This window comes from Alosa pseudoharengus, unplaced genomic scaffold (genome assembly GCF_046254945.1).
Source record: "Alosa pseudoharengus isolate Yale_2024_CS ecotype anadromous, Long Island Sound unplaced genomic scaffold, YU_APseudo_1.1 YU_APseudo_1.1_scf_11, whole genome shotgun sequence".
Classification (NCBI taxonomy): domain Eukaryota; kingdom Metazoa; phylum Chordata; class Actinopteri; order Clupeiformes; family Clupeidae; genus Alosa; species Alosa pseudoharengus.
This window is the reverse complement of record NW_027468576.1, coordinates 6,765,001-6,786,846: the sequence shown is the minus strand read 5'-3', so window position 1 is coordinate 6,786,846 and position 21,846 is coordinate 6,765,001. Positions and strand designations below refer to the sequence as shown.

Below are 21,846 nucleotides of genomic sequence, written 5' to 3'. Positions count from 1 at the left end.
CCTCCTATACTGGGTGACACAGCAACACCAGAAGATAATGAGAGGGAAGGAGCAGAGAGCCAGCATGTGCATCACTGCCAAGCCAGAGGTTTTGAAGATCAGTTCAAAGGCCCGTCTGTTTTTTACTGGCTTTTGTGACTCAGTGGATTAAACAGTTCTGTTCTGGTCGGCCGGGCCAAGATTCTGACCCGGCACAGCTGTAAATGTGTCCCGCGTCAATCGCTGTGGCCATAACTCTCCCAAGATCAGACGCGGCTGCTCTTCATCACCGCCTGCTTGCACTCCCATCTCCAGGCCTCTCCCCATCATCATCCTCACTGCCGGGATCTTCGTCAGCATCCCCGTGGAGTAGAGGGACTTGGGGGACAGATGGGGCTACCTCAGTCAGATGGGGCTACCTCAGTCAAATGGGGCTACCTCAGTCAGATGGGGCTACCTCAGACAGATGGGGCTACCTCAGTCAGATGGGGCTACCTTATCAGGCAGACAGCCACTGCACAATCTCTCCTCCACCCAGCCTTTGTGGATCCGACGCTTAATTACTGTGTATTATGATTCTTTACGAGGAGCCTGAACGTTCGCTTCTCCACACATGGACAGACTGCAAGCCCAATTAAGCCGCTTCTTAAAATCTTGATGAGCAACCGAGTCTAAATATAAGGCCGCCCCTGGGTGACCAGTAGAGAAGAAACAAGCCTTCAGAATGAGGTTGGAGTTAATTGCCTTTAATGGCGGGTTTGACTCTGCTCACCGCGCTAGCCAGTGTGGTGGTAATGAGCCTGAGTGCAGCCTGCTTTTGCTTTACTGAGGGGTCTGCCGATAGGCTTCAGCTCAGTGATATCTTTTTCACAAGACTAGTGTATTTTTAAGAGGTAAGGACAGAGAAAGAATAAGAGAAGAGTTTTTACTGTTTTCAGACACTAACAAACAAACAAGGTGCAGGTTAGTATCTACGTATGAGCAAACATACAAATTGGAGCTGCAGTGAATTATTCCTGAGTCCTGTATTGAGAAACTGCGTTTTAAAATCCAGAAGCCTTGTTTGTGGACATTAGGACTAAGCCAAAACTTGATAATTGACATCAGATACAATAAGAGAGAGCAGTGGAATTTGCCTGTTAAAAACATAACATTTAATGAACCAAATCACAAGGACTTAGGAAAATCGACATTCAGTCATCAATATGATTTTGTGAGAGGTGTGCATAGAGGAAAAGGACATTACGTGAGATGGAGGGACAATGACAGAGAAAGAGAGAGATGTGGGATGAGAAGATGAGAGGATAGAAAACAAGAAAGGAGAACAGAGGGAAATAGAGGAGAGAGACCCATGGGGCTGAAGCTGCAGTGGTGCTACACACACTCTCTCTCTCTCCCTCCCTCTCTCTCCCTCCCTCCCTCTCTCTCTCTCTCTCTCTCTTTCCCTCTCTTTCTCTCTCTCTGCTTGATCCACAGCCAGATGAGATGAAAGGAGGCTGACTGATGCCTGCAGAGCCTCCTCGCCCTTCTGCTGCTGGAGATGGAGGGAGAGAGAGGGGATGGGTGGAAAGAGACGGAGCTGCAGCGAATGGCACAGTCTAGGTACTTCCTGATTCACCTAAAACCGTAGGAAACAGATCAGCTGGACTCATGGTCCTGCAGCTTTAGACACACTTTATTCATAGACGCTCTTTGCATGATTGAAATTATTTATGCCTAATCTCTAATGTCTCACAACTGTCATTGTTACGGCTTCTGCTTGAATGTAATGCCTCATTCCCATCCCATCCAAGCCTCAATCTGATCCTTTGGGATGACACAGAAATGCAAGGGCAGACCATAGAGCTGTCAGCGATACTTAATAGCTGCCCTCAAGCACCCCAGTGCTGTAATGTGCTACGCATGTGTGGGGAGAGTAGAGTTAAATGAATCTGCTGCAATCCTTGCTGCAGCTAACATCACTAAGAGACCATTTCGCAGTGCATGGAAATGGGGAAGTGAGGACACACACACACACACACACACACACACACACACATGCACACACGCACACACGCAGGGATGCACACACACACATACACACACGCACACACACACACACGCGCACACACACACAGAGATAAGACAGTTTCTTTGAAAAGATATCTTCTGTGGTGAGGAAAAAAGTCAGTGGCCTAGGGGATAAACATGAATATTGCGGCGCGGCAGCACTGTCCCCAGTCACCCTTCTGACGGCCATTGCTGGTGGAGCTGCTTGGCCGCCGTCTCCACGCAGGGCTCGGCCCATGCCAGACCAGGCTGTAATTTTGTGTGTGGTCAGGCCAGGGCGCGTGTGCCATTTCAGCCTTTTCCTGGCCCCAGTTAAACTTGGTAGGGCCACTTTAATTAGCACACTCTGGCTCTCCAGGGAGGTGGGGATTCAGCCAGTGAGCTCTTTGCATACGGACTGACTGACCAGTCTACTCCAGTCTTATTTGGGTTTATTTCTTGGGCTGGCACAAGACTATCTAAAATGAAATAATATAAAATTGATTAAACTGTTAACAACCAATTTAAGGCAGTAAATCTAACAGAGTAAAGGTGCTGAGGTGCAAGGAAATCACAAATGAATATTAAGTGATTATTGGCAAAACATGAAGGATAGTGACACAGTTGTGGACTGGACGAATGTGCTGTTGCTGGACACTGACCAAATCCCACTGAAAATGAGTTGGATTCTAACCAATCACACAAGGATCTAAGACCTAATGAGAACTAATATATTTTTTTCTTAACACTTTTCTTAGCTCATGCATTTTTTATTTCATAGACAATTCACACTCTATTTTAAGATGAATGACTCGTCATAGCACATGCCCTTCACATGAGCTAAGTAAAATGTAACAAACACCATGTGCCACCCTGTTAGTCATGATAGTACTAAAACATCAGTGTCATCTTAATGTGGATTCAAACCCTTTATCTCCTGGATCACTTCCACATGGAAACATTTCCTAAATTAGCGTGTTTAAATCCACCCTCACCCCAGCAACTCCGTCCACATGCTATTAGTTTGTGTGAAAATACATCATTACACGACACTCACACAGAGCCTCTAGTTAGCAGAGCAGGATTTGTCTTAGAGGATTATTTCATTTGCATAATTTTAATTAGTCCGTGTATCCACAAAGCCACCTGGTTTAGGCAGATAGAGGATGGGGAAAAGAGTGGCTCGGCTTGGAATGGAACACCACCACACAAATACATTAGACAAGATCTGAGAGGATGTGGATGCGCAAAGTCAACTGCCATTATGGAGTGTGTCCAAAGCCGATTTGATAAGAGAGAGAGATTCAGAATGAGGAAGGCTTGACCACTGCACGCGTCACATAGCAGAGGGACTGCATCTCTCCTGAGGTGTGGTGTTGGAACACAACCTGGTGAAAGAGCTCAATTACTACTTTCATCATGAAAAACTACTACTGTTTGTCATCAGTACAGATTAGTGTGGAAAACCCTGGTGTTTATTTCTCCGAACTCTACGGAGTGTATTTGGTTACTGGCATCTGACATTACAGGATAAGCTTTCAAGTGGGAATGCAAATGTAAACAATATTTCGACACACAACTGAGCCCGAAATATGCATTCATTCATGAGTTGTTTTCAGAGCCCAGACACTCATAGTTTGGATGTCCCTGACACATGTGTCACCACAGCCCACACAAAGCCACTCCGCCCTCATCCACTCACAGGCAGGAAGCGCGGTGGGGAATGACAGTCCCAGCCCTTAATGGATGACAGGCCCTTCACTTGGGAAGCCTTGGAGGGGAAAAAAGATTCTCTGAAAGATGTGTCAACTTTCTTTCATTTGAACTGAGATTGTCTGATTTTTTTGGGGGAACGTTTGCTGAAAGATGATCCGATGTGCTGCGCTTCGTTAGCCACAGCAGTGGCTGTTCCGAAAGGAAGTTGCCCCTCTGATCTTTCACCTTTAACCTGTGGCCTTCTCTGAGTGAAATTCCAGCACACAACCATGTGCAACAGGTTCACCTCTGTAACTCCATGGGAGCGTATGGTATGAGGAAAGACATTCATACATGAATCTGTCAAAAGACTGGTGGTTGCAGCCGATTTAGAGATCCTGACACTAAACCACACATGCCATTATAACTAAGGTTTGGGGCTACACACAGATTGGTCTTCATTTCCTAATGCTGGTGACTACAACCCAGTGTGCATCAGGATTTTAATAGGAGTGTGTGGGGCGTGAGTGCAGAGTTTGGTGTCAGACTGGCTGAAGGGGCAGAGATAAGGTGACAGAGGGGGAGGAATGGCAAAAGTTGGTGACAGACACCCCTTCAGTCCTGGGTGAGAGATGACTCACTTCAAAGCGGGAGCTCAGGCACTAGCTGCATTAGCTGGCTTTAATTTGAGTGAGCCACACAATGGCAGGCATATATAATGAGCTGAGGAGCAGATGGGTGTGATTCCAACAGACATCATTAAACCATGAGCGACGAAGGCCCAGACAGAGGGAGGCCAGGGAAAGAAGGAAGAAAGTGCCTTTAAAAAACTGCACCCACAAAAAAAGATATTACTTTCCATGTGGAAGGGGGATGAACAGGGGGTTAGAACCCTGGTAGTTTCCATGACAACCCCTTTCTGGGGCTCAGTATTACCAAATCTGCAACCTTCATTTTCCCCGACTCTTTCCAACATCAGCAGCAGTGGAGCTGGCTTTGAAGGCTAAGCCGATTCCCAGTTGAAGCCATTTCTATTTCTGCTTTTTTTTTTTTTAAAGAGCAAAGCAGCCGCTGGATGTGTGTGTGTTTTTTGATGCCAGGAGCTTGTGGTTTGCAGAGGAATAACAAATAACAATTACAATGCATGTCTGACGGACTCCTGCAGGTTGATAATAATCCCTCTGGTCGATGGAGCAAGCTCATTTTCCAAAAATAGCCACCTTACGCAGACAGAAATCAAGGAACTGAACAAAGAACATTGGCAAGACTTGACAGCTTCCTCAGCTCCAACTATTCCATGAAACATTGAACAGAGATGTGTCAGATACCCGCTCAGATGAGAAGCTAATTCATGCATCTGCAGTCCCCGAAATAGCCAGCCTGAAAATGAGGGTAGCACACTTTCATTTCAGTATTCATTAGTAAATTCGCCCTCTTGTGAATTATGAAGGGAGCAGACTGCTGAGTGGAAATAAGGCAGCAGTACTCCAAGACAGATCATAAGTAGATCGGGAAATGACACTAATTTAGAGTGCCATCATTAGAATGGAGTGATGTGTCACAGTGTGCGGCAAAAATGTTTGGCGCCATGCAGGAAGGCTTTGTTTGAAACAGTACTGGACTGTAATAATCAAATCCATGCATCTGAATCTTTGCTAAACATGGGAGACAATCACAGATTGGATCAGTCATGTTGTAACCCTCAAACAACTCGAGAAGAAGAGGTTCCTCAAAGGGCTCCTCTGTGGCTGTTATTGATTGAAAGAGTTATTAGAACAAGACAGTGAGTCTGGTGATGCTCTGAACAAGGCCAATCAAGTGTTACTTTGCATCTGTGGCCCTTGCCATGTTCGCCACATCGACATGTGTAAGTCACATTGGATAAAAGTGTACTATAAGTATAGCCATGTCATTCTCAAGGTATAAACATTACATGAAAATGCCTACCTGTGAACTGAAACACTGCACAACTGGCAGTAGATGTATTTCCCTGGGTGACTATGTCTTGAAAACGGCAGAACACAATAGCAGACCAGTCTTGTATGGGTTGTTGTAAGCTTTAAACACTGACCTTCACCCTAAGAGTGCCCCACACTACAATCTGCCTTCAAATTTCCAGGATCCATTTAACATCCTGTAAATCAGGCAAACAAACATGTCCAGGCACTGCAGTGTTCTGCACGCACCCCCAACACTCTATGCCATAGCAGGCCACTCACTTTATGGCAATAATGCAAGACTATTGCACTAGTAGGGTTATAGTTAGAAGTGGGACATATCATGTGGTCAGCAATCCACTCAAAGTTTAGTAGCCTACTCTGTTAGTGTACAGATTTAGGCTAAAACTTGTTATTACAATCAATGGATCAAAACCGCAATGGCAAACTGGACTTAAGTCAACTCTAGTTGTTATTGTAGAGGTCAGAGTATGATAGGCATGACTGGATCTTTTGAGGTATTTATATAAGGTGTGGTGTGGGAATGTGTGCAGTGTTGACAGGTGTAACTAACTTGACCAGCTGCATTAAAAAGAACAATTCAACACTCGTCTATACTGTATTTCAGCTCATTCTGTGTAACCACAGTGGAACTAAAGAAAGTGCTAGAATGACTACTGCTGAAATATGAACTGAACAAAACACATACGTCAAGATGCCAACATCATAGAATAACAGTTTTCATAGCAACCCACAGGAACTCGTGGAACTTGCTAAAATGAGAGGCAAACAACATTGCCCCAGTGAATAGCATATAACCTGACACTTGCAGGCAAGCAAACAACAACTAGTGACCATTTGGACCCACAATTAATAGCTATTGAGGGAATGATTCTAATTGTTTTAGAGACTGTTAAATTGATCCCAATTTTATGCCTGTAAATTTATGTTTTGTAAAATGTTTGCTTTCTTTATGAATCCATAGACTGTAGACAAGTCAGGCGTAGACATAAAACGCACTCACTTCCACTCCCAATGAAAGACCTCAACAGAAGGATGCTTTCTCTCCACCGCCTTAGAAAAGGAACTCAGAGTCAGACATTCACATGTTTATGGTTCAGACATTCAGACATTTATGGCTGTAAGCTGTTGCCTCCCAGCCTGATTGTGTCAGTGCTGTCTTTAAACACACAAAGGCAAACAACATAGGCCAGAGAGAGAGAGAGAGAGAGAGAGAGAGAGAGAGAGAGGGGGGGGGGGGGGGGGGGGGAAAGAGAGAGAGAGTGAAAGAGAAAGAGAGATTGATCTGTGAGCCATAAACTCCGTCTCAGTCTCCACACTGGCCCCCAGTCCCGGCCCCGGTCTCTCTTTCTTGCCCCGGGGTTAGAACCCTCGCAGTCGGGAGGAATTTGGTGCACTGAGTGGAAACAGACATGGAGGTGCATGGGGACACAGGAAGAGAAGGAGAGAGAGAGACAGAAAGAGAAAGAGAGAGAAAGAAAGAGAGAGAGAGAGAAGGGGTGGGGAAGAGACCTACTCCATTCTGCAAGGGAGTCACATGAAAGAGGTGAAGGAACAGAGAGAGAAGGAGAAGGATAACATGAGGCAGAGGGAGAAAGTGGAGAGACTGAGTAAAAGACTGGGAGATGGAGAACGGCACTGCCCTGCCATGCTCCATGTGGAACACATTAAGCTGCATTATACTGGCATTCAGGTTCTGAGGCAGGAGATGGCTGTGTTCTCCTCAGAGAGAGGCTCGAGGCCCGTAATCCAACCCAGTGCTTAACCAGCCAGATAACCAGAGCCCCTGCAGAGAAAACTACATGGCCCTAACCACACGCTTGCACCAAAGCAGAGGCAAGTACATAAAATACTACACTGAAGATCCAGAAAATCGCTTTGCTTCAAATAAACGGCCGAGAATTATCTGAACAAGTAAAAGAGCATTTCAGAAGATCCGTGCAGAATGTTTATGAACATTTCTTTCTTCGCATCTAATCAGCAATTCTTAAAGCACATGATGGCTAGGAGGGCATGGGTTCTCCATAGTATGTTCTCCCTACATTTGGTCTTTGGGAAACTTGCCTAAGCTATCACTATTTTAAAGAGCAACACATTTGTTGCTTGCCTATTCATGACTTAATAAGTTAAACATAGACCTAAGTGACATTGTTGTTTGGCTTGCAATAAACTGCCAACCACTTTTAACGCTAAATTGGACATTCCTGTGGCAACAACTGCTGCATTGTTCATTAACCCAGCTTTTATTGTAAATGCCTGTTGCCTTGCAAAGTTGAGGCAGAATGCGGGACAGGACAGGCTGTGCAGTCCAGCAGCAGCACCCCATCCAGCTGGGGCCGTCCATGACTACCTTTACCCTCACACATACCAGGCAGAGCAGATTAAGCCATGTGCTGTGAGTGCAGTCACATGGGGCAGATTTCCTCTTAGCGGCCCTGACCCCGTTCCTTTAGTTTGCCCGGCCGTAAGCTCCTCTCGAGTTAAAAGAGAATCGAAAACAAAAGTCGAGACGCCAAAGTGCTCATGCATGAAGCAGCAACTGGCTCATGGCCAGTGTTGAACATTTCTTAACCTGAATTCAGTTTCGGTCAAAATCCATACAAGTGCATGGTCCAGAGGCCGAAAGACCCATGGAGAGAAGTTAGTCCACCACCCGCTTAACTGCCATGTTGTACTAGTGTTGCACATGACTGTCCATAGGCAAACTACAAACCTTTATGGGTATCTGCCTGCTAAGTGTGTGTATTAATTGCCCTGTCTCGTCACAAGTGTAGGATTAGAACGTGCTGGGATTCCTGTCAGTATAGTGTTAAACCTTGACATTTTGATTTGTTCATATGGACTGTTCTCTCATGGTATGATATCGTTGCTTCCCTGACTGCTGTTGGTTTAATAAGATCTGTAAGGATTATTTGGTTCTTAGCCCTCTGGCTTTATTACTCTCAGTGAGACGTAAAGTCTCAGTTAATGCCCTATCCATGGCCTGAAGACGTGGAAGGTAATGGATTCTAAACATAATGCCATAGGGCTAAGAAAGATCATAAGGGAAACAGAGACAGAGAGAGGGATGGAGAGAGGGAGGGAGGGAGGGAGAGAGGGAGGGAGGGAGGGAGGGAGAGATGAGTGTGTAGTATCCTGCCTGGGCAAATAAGTTCACCTTCGATTTTATTCTAAATCACATCCATATTGCTCTAGATATCAACGCCTCAGTGAAATGACCAGAGGCATCCTACAAGCTGACCTCTACCACATGGCACCAGGAGTGAGACGAGCACTGCATAAACTTAACATAAACACAGACTGATTTTTGAACGGCATGCATCTAGCATCTAACACTTCTCACTTGAGTCAAATGACTAAAAAGCAGTACACAGAATCTGCTTAGGTTTTTGTGGTATACTGCAATGCCTTTTCCCACAAAAACAAACATTCCATCCTTCTAATTGGTTTTTTATGACCCCCACAAGAATTCACCCATTTGTGAGTAGAACCATAGACAATCTGGTATTAGTCATCAGAAATCGACTTTTGCTGTGATGTCTCAGAGATGTGTTCTAAGCGTAACAGTGACTCATAAAGGACTATCCTCTAATCCTCTCTCTTGGCTCCAAGACTCCATTCATCTGCTGTCCGCCTACAGTCCGTCAGCCCAGGCCAACCATCGGGCAGTCTGCCTGATGGGCCCGGTGCCTCTGCCAGGTGTGTGCTAGAAGATCACGCGACCTCTGACGGTAGAATGGACACAGGATATGTGGAATGTAGAGACAACTCTTGTCCTCTGAAGGACCACCGGGACTGCGCGACCTCTGACGGTAGAATGGACACAGGATATGTGGAATGTAGAGACAACTCTTGTCCTCTGAAGGACCACCGGGACTGGTCACATGTGTAACAGTGACCTTTAACCCCTAGAGCTGACCCTAACACAGCAGTCCCAATGTTTGCCACGTCTGGATGAATGTGTAGGCCTTCTCAGTGTCCCATTCTGTGGAGAGGTCTGTCCCGATCCGTTGTCGGGGAGACAAAGCACAACAGAGGCCCTGCCAGATCAGATGACCTCATTATGTAATCTCTCAGAAAGACACCCTCACCTGAAAACATCCACATACCCTCAGAAGGGCTTGGACATACCAAATGAAATAAAGACAAAAATACTATAAATATATCAGTGTTTTTTTTGTGTCCGTCTGCTCTACTTTTGTCACTGTACATCGATTTCCAGACGGTTAACGGAGAGGCGTGAGATGTTAGCGTCCAGTGTAACCAGATAGATGGCTGTGCAGTGGGGGGCCGGAGAGTGTAAGTGGGGAGAGATGGGCCACTTGAGTCAGTGGGCTAACAGTACATAGTCCAAGGTCAGAGCTCAGCACCCACACAATGCGGCTCTTTATCCAGGGGTCAACTGGCTGTCGTCCTCCCTTCAATAACATTTCATCCCCCTCCGACAATCAGACGTCTGTTTGAGTCATTCCAACATAAGAAAGGGAGGAGAGGGATAGTGAGAGAAAGAGAGGAAAGAAGATATATATATATATATATATATATATATATATATATATATATATATATATATAGAGAGAGAGAGAGAGAGAGAGAGAGAGAGAGAGAGAGAGAGAGAGAGAGAGATAAAGAGGGGGAGTGTAAAGGAGAAAAAGAGTGAAAGTGAGAGGGAGAGATGGACAGAGGAATAGAGAAAAGGGAAGTCTCAGTTTAAGCTGACCTGTAACTTAACACTGCTCTCGGTTTGTGTGGCTTTTGCTCTTTGTGCAGGTATGTCAACACACGCACACGCACACACACAAATGTCCCCTTCAGACAGTGTGTGAGTGAGTCAGACTGGTCCACCTGACTCAATTTCAGTGTCTCTCAATGGACCATCATGTGAAACTTCGGTGTCTGTCTACATACAAGTGTTGGGACACACAAAGTAGAAGCCTCAGTTCCCTTCATTCTCTCCCTTTCAAAACTACATGTCTTATGTCCTTTGTTTCTCTTCACCTCTGTCAGCCCATCTTTCTCTCTTTCTCTCCATCTGTCCATCCACCCCCTCTTGCCCCTGGCCTCTCTGTTGCACTCCTCCCTTCTCTCCTCTGGTTTCAAAGCCTTTGGGTTGCTGTTTATGACAGGTCTCGCTCCTGAAAGCAGGGAGGACTCTTGTGAGGTTGTTTAGAGTTCATCTGCAGTGTAGCACTGTGCTAGAGTTCACAAGTGACAAATTCACCATCACACATACAGACATACAGACACAGACAGATAGACACACACACACACACACACACACACACACACACACACACACACACACACACACACACACAGAGGATCACTCATGTACACAAAGACAGAAACATAGAGAGAGGAGAGAGAGAGAAGGACAGAGAAGGAGAGAGAGAGAATTTTAAAAGCCTGCAGGGACACAGTGCAGAGAGCCTGCTACGGCCTTAAGTCACGTAGGCCAAGCGGTCTGCTGGGAAAGCCCCTTCTCCCTACAGGGGCTGTGGACAGGGAGACTCTGGCGTCATCAGCTCACCTGCCAAAACCCAGCTGGGGCGTGGAGCAGGACGCACACCCAGGGGAGCTGCTGGCCAAGACCAGGAACACACACACACACACACATCAGTCACACATGTCAATGACTCACACACACGGAAAGGGATCTCCACTTTCCTCTACGTCCATAGCAGAAAGGAAGAAAGACAAGAGGACAGAGAGAGAGAGAGAGAGAGAGAGATGATCACAAGAGGTGTTGTTGGTTCCGTGACATGAATACCATTCCCTGCATGTCACACACTATGCAGCATCTGCTTCTCTTTATGAAAATGCAGCTCTGGTGCAGCGCTCAAGATTTAATAATGCCAAGATTTGCTGCTCCTGCTCTCTCTCAGATTCCTTGCTTTATCCGTCTCTCTCTCTCTCTCTCTCTCTCTCTCTCTCTCTCTCTCTCTCTCTCTCTGTATCAACCTCTCCTCTCTTCAAAACAGATGATAAAGAGAGGAACTCAGGAGGGCAAAGAGATGCTGTGGGGTTGGGGAATGCAGACATGGCTGACACGCGGTCCGGGGGCACATCAGAATGTGAAGGCCTCATCTATATTGTATAAGTTGAGGGGCCGCAGCACGCCTGCCCCAGCACAATTTGGGCTTCACCTGTTTGGCCTGCAGCCTCAAAGGTGTTGTTGTGGGACGTGTGTGTGTGTGTGTGTGTGTGTGTGTGTGTGTGTGTGTGTGTGTGTGTGTGTCTGTGTGTGTGTGTGTGTCTGTGTGTTTGTATGCGTGTGTGTGTGTGTGTGTCTGTGTGTGTGTGTGTGTGTGTCTGTGTGTGTGTGTGTGTGTGTGTGTGTGTCTGTGTGTGTGTGTGTGTCTGTGTGTGTGTGTGTGTGTGTGTGTGTGTGTGTGTGTGTATGTGTGTGTGTGTGTGTGTGTCTGTGTGTGTGTCTGTGTGTGTGTCTGTGTGTGTGTGTGTGTGTGTGTGTGTCTGTGTGTGTGTCTGTGTGTGTGTGTGTGTGTGTGTGTGTGTGTGTGTGTGTGTGTGTGTGTGTGTGCATCTGTAGGAGTGAGATGAAAGAGCATAGCCTACAGGCAAACAATATGGATTTATGGCATCAGCACCACATTTATTCACAAGTCTCAGGCAATCTGAAAATTCAAGTACATCAACAACCATGGTAAGGCACTCTAATGATAAACTCCACCATACCTAGAGAAATATACAGCTTTTTAAATATATATTATGCCATAGTAACATAAAAAAAACCTGACAGGAATGTCCAGTGCTGCAGAAGCATACCTGTGAGGAGTATGAAAATCACATTAATTTACTACAGTCACTTAACAAGGATTCCTCTACATTTACAGACTATTAAAAATCACCTTTATTCATCTGGAAGATCCCGTCCTAGTTTGCCATTGTTTTCAGGGGTGAATTATTTGATATCATTTTGGTGGTTTCCATTAATTGACCAAACACTAGTGCAACAGCTGAACTAAAAGAAGAAAAACAGTGAGGTGAGGAGGGGTCATGAACTGGTCAGCACCACAGCCGCCCAAACAGCACCTCAGGCACAACCAAATCCATACCGTGCTACAGTGATACAGGGACAAAATGGGCGATAATTCTGCCTCGTAATTCTTCATTTGAGAGGTTTATAAATGTAGGCTTGAAGCGTTAATAATTAATCACCCACCACATAGCATTTCAGAGCTAATGATATTATTTTTACACAGCAAAACACAAACACACACACACACACTCGCGCCCGTGCGCAGACACATGCATGCACGAGCACACACACTGATAAGTTCCAGTAACACTTCATAGTGAAATCAGAATGTCTAACAGTCTGGCATTCCAGAGCGAGAACTCAGACAGTTCCAGAGGAGAACAGTGGGAACCGACGAGCAGAACTGATCAAAACCATTCCCTGCACACCACCCCCTCTGCCCCTCCCCCCCTAAAGGCGCTCTTCTCTCCACTCCTCTCCACGCACCAGCTCCACTACTCACAGCCAGAGCCAGTGTTCTCAGCTAAGCATCTTTCCATATGTGCTCCATCCCTGCTCCTTTTGGCAAGCACAAATGCACACACACACACACACACACACACACACACACACACACACACACACACACACACACACAAACAACAAATACACAAACACACACACACACACACACACACACACACACACACACACACAAACCACACAGAGGCACACACACCACACAGAGGCACACACACTACACAGAGGCACACACACACACACACACACACACACACACACACACACACACACACACACACACACACACACACACACACTGTGGAGTTGAATGCCTATACCAAACCTATAAACAAGGGGCACACGCAAATACACAGACATCCCTCATTTATCTCTCTGATGTAAACACACACACACACACACACACACACACACACAGACACACACCACACAGAGGCACACACACTACACAGAGGCACACACACACAGACAGACACACACACACACACACACACACACACTTGATTATTCTGCCAGAAAAGCAGAAAGAGGAAAAAACAATTTCACATAAAGACAGTCCAGCAGACTCCATTGCTGGGCTTTGAAGTGCAAATCAAAAGGCCCCAATTAAAACCACATTTACATTTTCCTTCCCCAAAACAACTTTAAACAGGAGAGACATAAGGTACACCTTATCTCATCAGGGCCCTTCACAGGGTTTTCTGTTTAGGTAGAATTACAACACACAGACACACACACACACTCTCTCACACACACACACATGCACACACACACACACAATAACCCCATTTCTAGCCCAGTATATTAAAAAAAAACACTCTTTCTATAATCTGTAATGATTGTGTCATCACAAACCTTCAACATGCACCCCAGCCATTAATTAACCTCTTAAAACTAAAACCGCCTAAAAACCCTAAAAAAATCAAAATTCGCAAAAGATACATATCATGTTTTTTTTTAATGAAATAATCCCTTCACAGAATACCAGAGAACCACTGAACTAGTGCAGTGCCCATTAAAGGCATAAATACTTAGCCATGGTGATTATGGCTCATTTTGTCCATGGTATGTCTTAATGGACACTTAATGGACACGTTCAAAAGGTTAGAATGTTCTTTTTTTGCCAGAGTGGGTCTTTATTAAAACTCATTACATGTCAATAGCTTCAGATTTAGGTAATAAAATTGTACAGTTTCACAGTACTCAGCATATGCATTAAGAAAGACCAAACCAGGTAGCTTTCCATTACTGTGAACTCAACCTATGCAGGGCAATGTCAGTATACTGCCCTCTTGTGGTTCAAATAAATCACACACTGTAATTTGGCATGGACACAATACATCACATCAATCTGCAGCCACTCCACACATCAGACTGATCTCTAATCATTGTTGAATTTATGAATGCAAGAGTGCAAGATTCATGGGATGTGTACCAATTAATGTCGTTGTTAGGAATGGCCAGTTTAGTTCACATAATTGATTCCAGACAGGTCTCTTTCAGGAGGAGTCTGGACAAGGCCACTCACCTATGTAGCTGAAGGCTGGTCTCACACATGGCTCAGTAAATTACACTGAAATAGACGCGTGATGTGCCATGAAGTCAACCCACCTCCTATTCAGCAAAAAGTTTGCAAACTCTAAGATTGTTTTAGGGTTTTCTATTAGCAACAGCGACAGTTGTCTTGGCTCATGGACACCAAATAAAATGGAAACTAAAAAGTGAATGACTTTAAACCCCATGTGGGGGCAGATAATAGTTGCACTCTCAAGAAGATGATTCATAATCACACTTATTTATCCCTGTCTGTAGTTACAGTTAGCAGATAATATTCTAATTACATGCAGAATCTTTCTAAAAAGATAAAGGTGGCAGGTAGCCTACTGTGAAGATACTATGTGTAAAACTGAAAGCATCAACATTACATGAGTACACAGATGGAAAGCACAAACACAGCACAAACGGCTCCAAGAGGAAAGAGAAAGTCATCAAAGAAATTAAAACACAAAACAAAACAAAACAAACAAACAAACAAACAAACAACAACAACAACAACAACATTGGATACTAAATAATACTAACAGCCTAAATACCCCCTACCCAGGACAGAACACTAGCTGACCCTCTTAGCTTTTCACCAGTGTAAAGCAATTGGTGCCACCTAGTGGTTACAGAATGCAATCAACAGGTAAAATAGGCCCTAAAATGCCCACTCTTTTGCAGAGGCAAAAGAATAATCACAGAAAACCAAAATATGACAAACAATGAAATTTAATTATGATTTTGCAATACAAAACATTTGTGCAAATATCCTCTCACAAGTACCAAAAAAACAAACGGACAAAACAAACAAGGCCTCTTGGTCAATAAACATGGCTGTAAACCTTTTCATATAGAGCCGGCTGAAAAGGCAGCTCATTCTTCAAAGGTCTGCTCCTCTACATAAAAAGGCACCTCAGGTAAATCAGCACACTGAAAAATCTCCAGTACCAAGATTCACAGTCTCTGTTTTTAAGTGGTTTTTGAACTGGGATATACACCATTTACATGTAAATAACAGATGATATCTGTATAAAACTTCAGATACCTAGGTAGGTAACATTGTAGTTATAAAAATAAAAGGTTGAAGTGAAGGTGTAAAATGCAAAAAAGGAACTTAGGGGACTCGTCACAACCTTAATCTCATCCTAACTCTCGGAAATGTGGTTAGACTGAACAGAATCGACTGTAACATCATTAAATTCACTAAGTACCCTGAAAAGGTGAATGATTGTCTTTAACTCATGGCAAGGGGTGTCTTTGTACTAAACAGTTGCATAGCAACAAAACACATTCAAATAGTGACTTTTAGCTGCTTAATCCTGGTCAATGTGAGTGCTTAGCTTAAATAAATGACCTTTCCGGTCCATTCCTGTACTGTGTATGAAGTTCTGTGTGCAGTCCTTGCAGGTCATTTCTCAAATGATTCATTTGGAGGAAGACTGAGGTCTCATGTCGAGTCCCAGTTCTTCTATATACAGTGCGCTCATGTGAAGGTCCTGTCCCTCAGTGAGACTCTGTAGAGTGTATATGTGTGCACTGCAGGTGGGCTGGTGACGGAGGTGGGAATCTGTTTAGTCGGGCGGTGTGTGTCTGCTGTAGTCCTGGCTGAGCTGACTAGTCTTATTAAACACCTGTGTGCTTGGCCTGCTCACCCTCTCCCTCTCAAGCTCACATCCATAGGCACTGTGGTGACTGTGTGTTCTGTGTGTGGAGTTTATATGGAGCCATAGGCTCTGTGTGTGTGTGTGTGTGTGTGTGTGTGTGTGTGTGTGTGTGTGTGTGTGTGTGTGTGTGTGTGTGTGTGTGTGTGTGTGTGTGTGTGTGTGTGTGTGTGTGTGTGTGTGTGTGTAAATGTGGTTTTTCATCTGTGGTTCTGAGGAAGTGGGTCCATAAACATTCCCACACAGCCCTTTCGCTGAGGTTTCGCTTTAGAGCCCAGGAGCTTTCATTACGAGCGTCTTTTCTCTCTCATCCGGAGGGGTTGGCCCTTTAAGACCAGGGCGGTGTGGCTGCCAGAAGCTCACCCACAGCGCTTTGAAGTCCATCACTCAACACCAGGAAGGCTTTAAGCTCCTGCTGTAGCAAAGAGGAGATGACACTGAACTAAAGAGATGGAGAGAGAGAGGGAGAGAGAAGGGAGAGACAGAGAGAGGGAGAGAAAGGGGGAGTGTGTGAGACAAAGCATGCTGATGCAAGCTCGAGACAGAGTCAAAAATCGAGCACACTCCTCTCCCAAGGTCCTTTCTCTTTTAACAGACAAAAGAAACAACACAGGGGCCGTGTGAGTCCTCAAGACTACAGACTTGAGTTGGCGCTGGGGAGGGATGTTGAGTGTGTGGGGAGGATGGCAGCCTCTGAGACAGCAGGGACAGAGAGAGAGTCCAGAGCCCTGCCAAAGCACCGCACCACACCACAACACACCACACCACACCATACCGGCTTCTGTTTCGGCTTTTGTGTCCTGCTTTCGCATTTTGTCTCCCAACGAAAAAAAAAAAAAAAACTTCTAAGAATATAAATCTTTCATTCAGGATTATTTTTTACCTATTTACAAAAAGCAAGTTTAAAAATATTAATAATTATAATATTTCTTACAAGAACAGAAAATAAAAAAACAAAACAATGAAAACCAAGGCGAGTGGGTGTATTTACAGGTCTGCATGGATGACGGACTCGCTGTACATGAGTCTGTTGGATTCGGCCAGCAGCGCTGCCTGGGAAGGGTCCATCTGCACCTGCTTCTGGGCCATGTGTCCGTACATGGGCATGGGGCCGCCCCCGGGCATGGGGCCCATGGGTGCCAGCGTGACGCAGTGGGAGAGCAGCGGCGTGCTGGCGTCGTGGTTGGAGCCCGTGGAGGGCACGCTGGTCACGTGGCCCGTGCTGGTGGAGCCGCTGGCGCTGCTGGGCGAGCGGCTCTTGGGCGGCGGGCAGTGCTGGACCACGCGGGACGCCACGGCCTGGGCCGGATGACCGGCGGCGGCGAAGTGGGCGGCGGGGAAGGCGGCGTAGCCCGGTGGGATGGGGTATCCGTTCACCGGGATGAAGCGCTGCCCCTGGGCCATCGGCGCCGCCATGAAGCCGGCGATCTGGCCCGGTGCCAGGCCCTGTGCGGCGGCCGCCGCCTGGTAGATGTAGCCGGCGTAGCGCGTGGGGCCGGACAGGTTGCTGACCGGGCTGGCGCTCAGCGAGGTGGTCTGTGTGGTGGCGTTGCCGCCCGACGGCGTGCTGGAGCTGGCGTGCGACGACAGGCCCTCCCAGGCGCGCAGGCGGCCGTGCAGGTCTTTGAAGCGCGGACGGCGCGCCGGACCCTCGTGCCAGCACTCGGTCATGAGCGTGTAGACGCGCGGCGGGCAGTCCTCGGGGCAGGGCAGCAGCTGCCGCTTGCGCACCATCTCGATCACCTCCTGGTTGCTGCAGCCGTAGTAGGGCTGCAGGCCGAAGCTGAAGACCTCCCAGAGCAGCACGCCGAACGACCAGATGTCCGAGTCACTGCTGAACTTGCCGTAGGCGATGGCCTCCGGCGGCATCCAGCGGATGGGCAGCAGCGCATTGGGCTGGACGCGGTAGTAGTCGGAGGTGTAGAGCTCGCGCGACAGGCCCAGGTCCGAGATCTTCACGTGCAGCTGCTCGCCCACCAGCACGTTGCGCGCCGCCAGGTCCTTGTGCACCACGAAGTGCGCCGCCAGGTACTCCATGCCGGCCGCCACCTGCGTGGCCAGGTGCAGGAAGTCGCCGTGGTCCAGGCTGGAGCGCACCGTGCCGCCGCCGTCCTCGTCCGAGCTGCAGCCCACGTCCGAGTGCGGCGACCGCATGACCAGGAACTCGTGCAGGTCGCCCTGTGGCAGGAACTCGAAGAGCATGCAGACAGGCTGCTCCTGGCTGACCACGCCCAGCAGACACGCCACGTTGGGGTGCTGCAGCTCGGCCATGCGCGCCGCCTCCGCCTGCCAGTCGGCCCACTGCCCCGCGCCCGAGAAGTCCTTCAGCGTCTTGATGGCCACCAGCTGCGCGTGCTCCATGCCCGGCAGGTACAGGTGGCCCTTGTACACCTTGCCGAAGCCGCACTCGCCCAGCTCCTCCATGAAGCGCACGGCCGAGAGGGGCAGCTCCTTCGCTTTACTCTGAGAGAGGGACAGAGGAGGAGAGAAAAGAAAAGAGGAAGAGAGACCGTGAGAAAGGAGGAAGAATAGAGACATGAGGAAAAGAGATGGAAATGAGAGTAAACACAGCGTCATACAGAGAGGTAGTGAAAAAGAGGGGATGGTGAAAAGAAGAAAGACAAATTGAGAATCAGTGGTGACTCTCCTCCATTCTCACACTCTGCTTTACCTGACAACACGTCCCAGTGTAACAGGCAGAGTGTGAGTAGCACACGTATTGAGTCATCATTGGAAACATACGCACTTCTCATTAAGCTGAGACGCACAAGCCAGATGGTACCTGGCTGATGAAGAGTAGATGAGGAGGAGGAAGGCTAAATCAAAGTACTAGTGCCTAAGGGGAGCCTGGCTGGGGCATTATTTGCCAGACACAACATTCCCTCTGCTATTGATAATATTGACCACAAGCTCTGTGAGCGGCTCTCTGAGTGGTTTTCTGAGGGCTGTATCACACCCTGTCTGCCCAGCGCTCCGCAGGTCTCCAGGGGCAGCAGGCACTTCACTGCCCCAGGAGAGCGCTCTGATCTCAGGCCCTCAGGCTGACCTCTGACCTCAGGAGCTGACCTCAGAGCCGTTTGATGTCAATCCTCCCAGGCCCTCTGCACCTTTACAGCACCTCCATGCCCTGAGGCCTCCAACCGCCTAACAGGACAGTGCCTCCATGCTTTACCACGGGGGAGGACTTCACAGGGTTTGTTATACGAGACTGGATGTCAGGCCATTTAAATGTCACAGTTGGACAGAAACAGATACATGCAGTAAAATCAGAAGTTACAGCACAGTTAGCAAACAAATCTAGTGTAGAATGCATTAATGCCTAATAGCAGTTGAGATTGCATTTTAGAACCGTGTAATGAAGTATAAGACCCGGGCCACAGCAGGTCTGCAACTGAAGCGCTCCACTTGCGTAGTGAAAGAATAGTTTTAGAAGACTGCTGTATTTTTTGTAATGAAGATGCTGCTATCACGACTGTTGTAGCTAGTTCCATTGATTATAGTGGAAGCTATTTGCTGCAGCAGATGCTTCACAAATGGAATGCTTTAGTTGCGTGCCCAGTGTAGCCTCACTGTAACAGGGTCATGAAGTAACAAATGTGTGGATTTTTAAAAGCATGCAACAAAAATATTTAGAATCCATTAATGCCTAATAGCATTCCAGGTATCCATCAATTTTCAATCCTTCATGACACATACCAACCTCCATTTCTCAAGTGTTTCACTGAATTCACTGAATACTTCTCTGGCTACTTTATTTCCACAGCGGCGTCTTGTGTTCAGCTATCTGTCTCTTCACAGAAATAAGGGATGGGTTTGGACTACAGAGAACAGAGAGTGTGTTTTCATTTCATGTGGGGCCATAAGCTTTCATATTCTCTTATCTGATGGGGCTGGCGAAGCCGCTGCTCCTTCAAATATGCTGGGGTAATCCAACAGGGTGTTATGGGCAGAGAAGAGAAGGAGAGAGGGAGAAAGAGGAGGAGGAGGAGGAGGAGAGGGAGAGAAAGTGAAGAGATAAGAGCAACACTCTGAAGAAGGGAGATGAAATTCCTGGGAGAAGCCTCAGAGGGGCAGCCAGTGGGGAGAGGGGGAGGAGAAAAGAGAGAGAGAAGGAAGGAGGGAGAGAGAGAGGGAGAGAGAGAGGGGAAGGGAGAGAGGGAATGTGTCATTGAGATGAACAGATGGTTTGTGTTTAAAGACAGACCCGCCCTGAGGCCTGGCCACAAGCTCTTCCCTCACCTCAGCCACCAGCCAGCCGGAGTGGTGACCTCTCTGTGACCCCCATCTAACCCCTGACCTCTGGGCCACCTCCACTGGGTTACAGTCACCCGTATGGGAAAGGAAGCGACTGAATAGCCATCTCCTCAACTTCATGTCTCTTTTAGAATTTAACGAAACATACCACTCATGCGTGACCCGTCAGCTTTGTTAGCTTGACACAGACGTGACAATGACCTGTCCTCAACACCCAATTCATAATTGGAAACATGACGTGGGTTACGTCCGCTCAAATGTATCATTTGTTTTAGTTTGATAACAGAATCTCCTTTAAGTGTGTGTGTGTGAAGTGTGTGTGTGAGGCGTCAGTCTGACGGCAGGAGACAGCACATGGCCTTTCCTCATCCCTCACATATTCCCACTGCTCCAGCTGTCTCCGGTCTCTACCCATGAACACCCAGGCCACGGGGACCAGTGCGCTTGGACAGGGTGGGGACGGAGCTGCTATGGTATAGTTATGCACTGTGTGTGTGTGTGTGTGTGTGTGTGTGTGTGTGTGTGTGTGTGTGTGTGTGTGTGTGTGAGGTTTCCTGTGTTTCAGATTCCCACAGACTCAGAGACCATAAGAGATGAGCATCAGCATTCCACAACTCATACACCCATACTATCATATAAATAGTCTCTCTGTGTGTGTGTGTGTGTGTGTGTGTGTGTGTGTGTGTGTGTGTGTGTGTGTGTGTGTGTGTGTGTGTGTGTGTGTGTGTGTGTGTGCGTGTGTGTGTGTGTTTGCATGTGTATGCGTGAGTGTGTGTGTGTGTGTGTGTGTGCGTGTGTGTGTGCGTGTGTGCGTGAGTGTGTGTGTGAGTGTGTGTGCGTGTGTGTGTGTGTCACACCCACCCACCCACGAATATACACCTACATAAAGCATCTTATCTGCTGAACACATGCATTACTCCACTAAGTAAGTCCAAGTCAGTGAATTCCACTGGAAGACACAGTCGCCAGACAGACACAGACCCTTTCCAAGTTGAAATGAAAGGCTGCTTCTGTGCGGCTGTTTGTGTTCTGAAATTACAACAGTATATTATAGCTAGAGACTGTATTTGTGTGTATTTGTATCTGAGTGCATGTGTGTATGTGTGCATTTCTGTTTGTGTGTTTGTCTATTTGCATCCTTTGTGTCTCTTTGTCTGTGTGTATTGTGTGTGTTTGTCTGCGTGTGAAGTAGGAGTGTGCTGTGTGTATG

The 21,846-nt window shown here is 47.0% G+C and overlaps 1 protein-coding gene across 1 annotated transcript in view; it reads right to left on the bottom strand.

Annotated features, from left to right (window-relative positions):
* Positions 1-16,612: 16,612 nt before the first annotated feature.
* ror1 (receptor tyrosine kinase-like orphan receptor 1) overlaps positions 16,613-21,846 on the bottom strand; it is a 110,779-nt gene continuing 105,545 nt past the window's right edge. The window contains exons 9-10 of the mRNA XM_076276100.1: positions 17,374-18,845; positions 16,613-16,824 (exon numbers count right to left, since the gene is read on the bottom strand). Of these exons, the coding sequence (XP_076132215.1) occupies positions 16,770-16,824; positions 17,374-18,845 (1,527 nt within the window). The 3' untranslated portion in view covers positions 16,613-16,769. The remainder of the gene's footprint in view (positions 16,825-17,373; positions 18,846-21,846) is intronic.